The 5,259-nt window shown below is 33.9% G+C and overlaps 1 protein-coding gene across 1 annotated transcript; it reads left to right on the top strand.

Annotated features, from left to right (window-relative positions):
- The first annotated feature begins 403 nt into the window (after positions 1–403).
- Positions 404–4,687, top strand: LOC107770547 (uncharacterized). Its single transcript, XM_016589870.2, has 5 exons — positions 404–706; positions 1,514–1,603; positions 1,698–1,823; positions 1,927–2,368; positions 4,458–4,687. The coding sequence occupies exons 4-5, from the start codon at positions 1,933–1,935 to the stop codon at positions 4,514–4,516; spliced, it is 495 nt and encodes a 164-aa protein (XP_016445356.1). The 5' UTR covers positions 404–706; positions 1,514–1,603; positions 1,698–1,823; positions 1,927–1,932; the 3' UTR covers positions 4,517–4,687.
- Positions 4,688–5,259: the final 572 nt, after the last annotated feature.

Below are 5,259 nucleotides of genomic sequence, written 5' to 3'. Positions count from 1 at the left end.
GTATATATTAGCGTATATTATTATCGAAGTAAGATCTTTATGTTAAGAAAGGAAGAAAGAAGGGGAAAAATTTTTTAAGAAAGATAATTAAAAAAAATGAATGGAATAAATTTAGAAAATATATTGGTTTCGGAAGAAAACAAAATTAAGAAGATGAAGAAAAAGAAAGAAAGCTAATAGATAAAGAGAAAAAAAAGGCATGATTTTTGTACAAAGAATTATTGACTTTTCATTCAAATTGCTTATGTTTAGGGATTAATAATTAATATTCTTATTTTAATGGAACTGTATGTTATAAATATAAATATTTTTCTGCTAATATTGAATTTCATGTTAATAATTTATTATATTTCTTTTAAACTGTGATAGATATATAAAGTTACCATTGCCCACTAACCCGTCTATGCATCCAAAGCATCAGATATCCCAAATCAAAACCTATTCTTTCACAAAATCCTCTTCTCTCACAAAATCATCTCCTCTCTTTCACTCTAAACTTCCAAAGTCCTTTCTCTTACAACAATCAAGGCAGCAGTGACTCAAGTCTTCATTTCCCCCAAAGATTTCCTTAGTATCATAGCAGAAGTTGATTTGGCTGTTTCGAGGCTGACGGCGAGTACTTCCCCAAACCAGGTGTACTTCCCCAAACCAGGTGTTCTTCCAAATCCCTAAATCCAACACCAGTTTTTCGACGCTGACGGCGACGGTAAGTGTTTTTGACGCCTTTTTTAATCTTTTCCTACTATCCTTGATTGTGTCAATCTATATTGCTTTTTTCATCTTTTTGTTGGAAAACATAAGGCATTTTGTTCAATTTTTCTAGGAAATGCTAAGTCGCCTACTTCTTGTTGCCTGCAAATGGGAGTTATGTTGTGCCTATTTAAGAGAAAATAGACAAAAGTACTGTCACAAAGATATTTTTTTGAATCTTTTTCTTTCTGGGTTAGTTTAATCGTAATTTTTTTTCAATCAAAAAAAAAATGCCAATCCCTAAAAAAAACGAACAAAAGATGGCAAAATAATCCTTAAGTTGAACAAAAGATAGCAAAATATTCGTTAAGCTTTAGAAGGTTCAATGCTATTGTGGTGAAGACATTTAGCTAGTTAAGGAATAAGGATCTTTTTTATGCCAAAAACTCGACTTTTTTTGTTACTTTGGGAATTATTTTTACGGCATTTTAGAAATATTGTTAGATCTGTTGAAAATTTAGCAGAAAATTTGTCAATAAAAAAGGAAGGAGAAGAATGAAAAATGCAGTATAGGTTTTAAGAAGAATGGTATTATGGGTCACTGAATTATAGGTATAATTACTTGAAAGTTACTTTACCTTTTAATAGTGATGAAGGTATTTCTCCAGTTAGGCTGTTATTCTGGACATCTTACATAGTTATCAAATTAACAAGATTGCTCAAGTCAGGGATTCATCCTCTTTCTTCTTTCCCATGGTCAAATTTTTTGAAAAAGTTTCACACTTTTTTTTTCTTAATTCTAATTCTATCTTAATACTTGCAGGGTAAAGTTTAACTTTATTACAAAATTATTGAATTTGATAACCAACGCAATGTTATATGCATCAGAACACCTTTTGCTCTAATTCGCGAGGTTTGATATTTTCTCTTCTTCTTCTTCTTTTTTTAAATTATGAACTTGCTAACTTTACATGGAAAGATTCTTATACCTGTTTTCATGTAACTAGGCAAAAAAGAAGGAAATCTTTGGTACTTCGGATATTCTATCAAGTAAGGACATCTTTGTGGCTACAAGAAAAGGAAAACTTGACCGAGTATACAAAAGCTCATATGACAATACGATTAGTAAAATTGTAAGAAATTTCTAATTTAAAGTTTGTCGTGATTATTTATTTGTTCTTAATTATTGATTCAATTTTATTTACTTAAACTCTTTTCTCTCACATTTGTTTGTAGGCTGAAATGGAGAGACTACAATCAACTCAAGAAAGTGAAGATGGCAGCCATTCAGTTGACGCTTTTGCATCAGTCATGGGACCTGAACATCCGGATTGCGTGAGATTGTATGGACGAGGGGTTACCAAGACTGTCTTAAAAGGAAAAATAGGGAATCTTGGATCTTCTTTAGATGCTAATAATGAGAGAGTGCAGAAGAAAATGGAGGAAATGGAAGAGAGGATGCAACAAAGAATGCAGGAAAAGTTGAACGTACAAAAGGATGCTATGGAACAAGATATTATAATGAATGTCGTCGCACGACTTCAGCGTCTGAACCTAGAATTGCGACTTGATCCTGACATGCTAAGGTTCAGTGCTCGTTCACCTATAGAAGCTTCCTCTGCACAACAAGATGATGTTCAACTAAACAATCGACCATCTGCTGGTAATAACAATCAAGGTCAGTACGTACCAAATGTTATACATCTTCTTCTATTTCTTCTTCTTCTCCTCCTTCCTTGTGCTTCTTCTTCTACCAATTCTCTCTTTCTCTCTCTCGCGCAAAGTCTGAATAGTCTAGTAATGTTTTTACTTTGCCTATGGCACTTAGTCGCTGCATAATTCTGTGGTTGCCTAGCTAGTGTCATTACTATGATGCATATTCTTTTATGTTACCTTACCGGCTTTTTGTTGTTGTATAGTCGCTGCATAATTCTGTGCTAATTGGTAAATTTGTTGCATGGGGGAGAAGATATTCTGGGTAAAAGTCTGATTTATTTAAGGATTCTATCTTGGTGGCTTTTACATATTTTAGCCTTTAGGGAGAAACAAATTCTAAAGATTCTATCTTGGGCCTCTGTTGGATTTGTTATAGAAGATAAATAGAAAGTTGGGGTGGACTTAAAATGTTGTCTGTAGTATTGCCTGAACTAACTTCTAAAAGAAATACTGTACTTATTTAATATTTGGAAGCTTTGAGAAAATGTTTAGCTTTTCTTTGGGTGACTGACTTTCAAATGTTTGAGAGGAAAGACTTAGAACAGATACTTTGTTCTAAGTCCTTATGTATGTATGGTGCCTACAGAATATTAAAACTTTCTTGCCTTTGTTTCAATCTTGATCACTCAACTTTCATAGGCATTGAAGATTATATATAATGAAAATGAAAAGTGAAGAAGATTAGAGTTAATTCATGGCCTAGCTTGACTAATTTTTTAAATCATTCCTGTTTTTGACATTTTTTAGATTATGTTGAATTATATCAAATCCATTTTTGGTTTTGAAACGAGTAGTTCTTGATAAAACTGGGCGAGTTTTTCTTTATATTTTAATTGAACACAAAGGAATAATATTTGATGACATAACTAGAACGATCACATGAGATCAGGTTCACAACTCTAAATCTTTCAATATGCATTTGAGTTTATGTCAGCAATGCAGCAGGTTCACAACTCTAAATCTTTTCATATGCATTTGAGTTTAACTTCTATACACCGATGGGATCACCTAAAAGATAATTATAAGGAACTGCCCATACACTTGGAAAATAAGGTAGGCAATTTGATAGTTAGATTGGAATTTACCCTGATGAAATCCCTTGTGGGCTTATAAAAAGAAAGATATCCGTTAGGTCACCTATATTGAGTTATGGACACACAAGGCCAAAACATGTTTGCCGGGCGCGCGACCCATCAACCTACTAGCAATGGGGGAGAAAGCATAGCATGTTGCAATAAAAGCTTGATTCGAGGCGTCAGCAAAACACTATCGTCTGTTCCAAAAACAAAAGCCCCTTAGCGCCCCGGGGCGGGAGTGGGACACGGCCCTACGTGCAGGCAACAACAACACCGGCTCTACGAAGTTAGAATAATCCAGCTTGGCCCAATAATTCACCAATCCGCCATGGGATGATATAACCCCCTTTGTACTTCAGAAATACTCGATTCGGAGATAAAAAAGAATCAAATTTTCTGCTAGATCCCGTATTTCCCTGAGATTGTAGTTCAATTGGTCAGAGCACCACCTTGTCAAGGCGGAAGCTGCGGGTTCGAGCCCCGTCAGTCCCGATGTATCCAATAAATATATCAATAAATCTCTCCCTTTTATAAATTTTATGAAGGGAACCTGGGGCGGAATTTCATTGTCAAAGCAAAGGGGAAATCCTTATTTCTTTCCTTTTGGTAGGAGAAAGACATATGCGGTTGGATTAGTACCAGTGTACAAAAGTTAAATTCTATGCATTTCTAGTTTGTATGTCTCTTTGTGGTGTCTTATGATAACATTAAAATGCAGTTATATGCATAGCTTAGAACACACACAGCCACTAGGCACACAAACATGCATTTCAATTAGCTGATGACCACAAAACAGGATAACTTTAGCTAAAGCCCTAATGCATCTATATCAAAGATCATTACCTACAACAAGAACAAAACCAGAGTGGCACAAAGTTGCAAGGCTGATAATCCTCCTCATGGCACTTTGTGCTATGAGCATTCTTAGACCGGATTCTCTTGAAGGTTAATGACTTTATTTATCCTCTTTTGTAGGTGGAGTAGATCAAGAAATGGAAGAAGATGATGGCAGTGAAGAATTAGACCTTACTTGAGATGAATTTTGAATTGCTATAGATGAATGTTCTATGGAAATCTTTTGTTATCAACATTTTTGAAACTCTCTCTCTTGAAATGTATTAAACTTATGCATTTGGGTTAGAACATTTATTTTATGGATATTATTTGCTTGATAGATAATTTATATTATTAATAGTTTCATTTTATGACTTATTTAAATTTTAGTGTTATTATAATTTATTATATATATAAATATTTATTTATAACAGGGGCTATATTTTTGTTTTAACTGAACTGTTACAATAGCCTACTAGAACCGTTGCAATAGGACACAAATGACGTTCCATTAGACAATAAAAACCGTTGTAATATGTCCTATAAACCGTTCCAAAATGATCTATAAACCGTTCCAATACAAATAAAATCGTTATGATAGCTTAAAGAAATCGTTGTTATATCCATACATAACCATAACAATAGCTTACATAAGTGTTGCATTAAATAATATGATAACGGTTAAGAACCGTTGCATATGCAATATAGTAACGATTTTTAAACCGTTCCAAATGGAAAAAATAATCGTTCCAACAGAGAAATGGAAAACCGTTGCGATAGACGTATCTATAGCCACGACGACGCAAACCGTTGCAAGAACCGTTCCTATAGACCTATTGACAGTCTGTGGGAACGATTTTCCATGCGTTACCGTAGACCAATTTTTCAGTAGTGTACATTCATCATTCTTAATCTATTTTCACATGTCTACTTGTCTTATTAT

This window comes from Nicotiana tabacum, chromosome 12 (genome assembly GCF_000715075.1).
Source record: "Nicotiana tabacum cultivar K326 chromosome 12, ASM71507v2, whole genome shotgun sequence".
Taxonomy (NCBI): domain Eukaryota; kingdom Viridiplantae; phylum Streptophyta; class Magnoliopsida; order Solanales; family Solanaceae; genus Nicotiana; species Nicotiana tabacum.
Note: the sequence above shows the minus strand (reverse complement) of the source record. Positions and strands in the feature narration are given on the sequence as shown.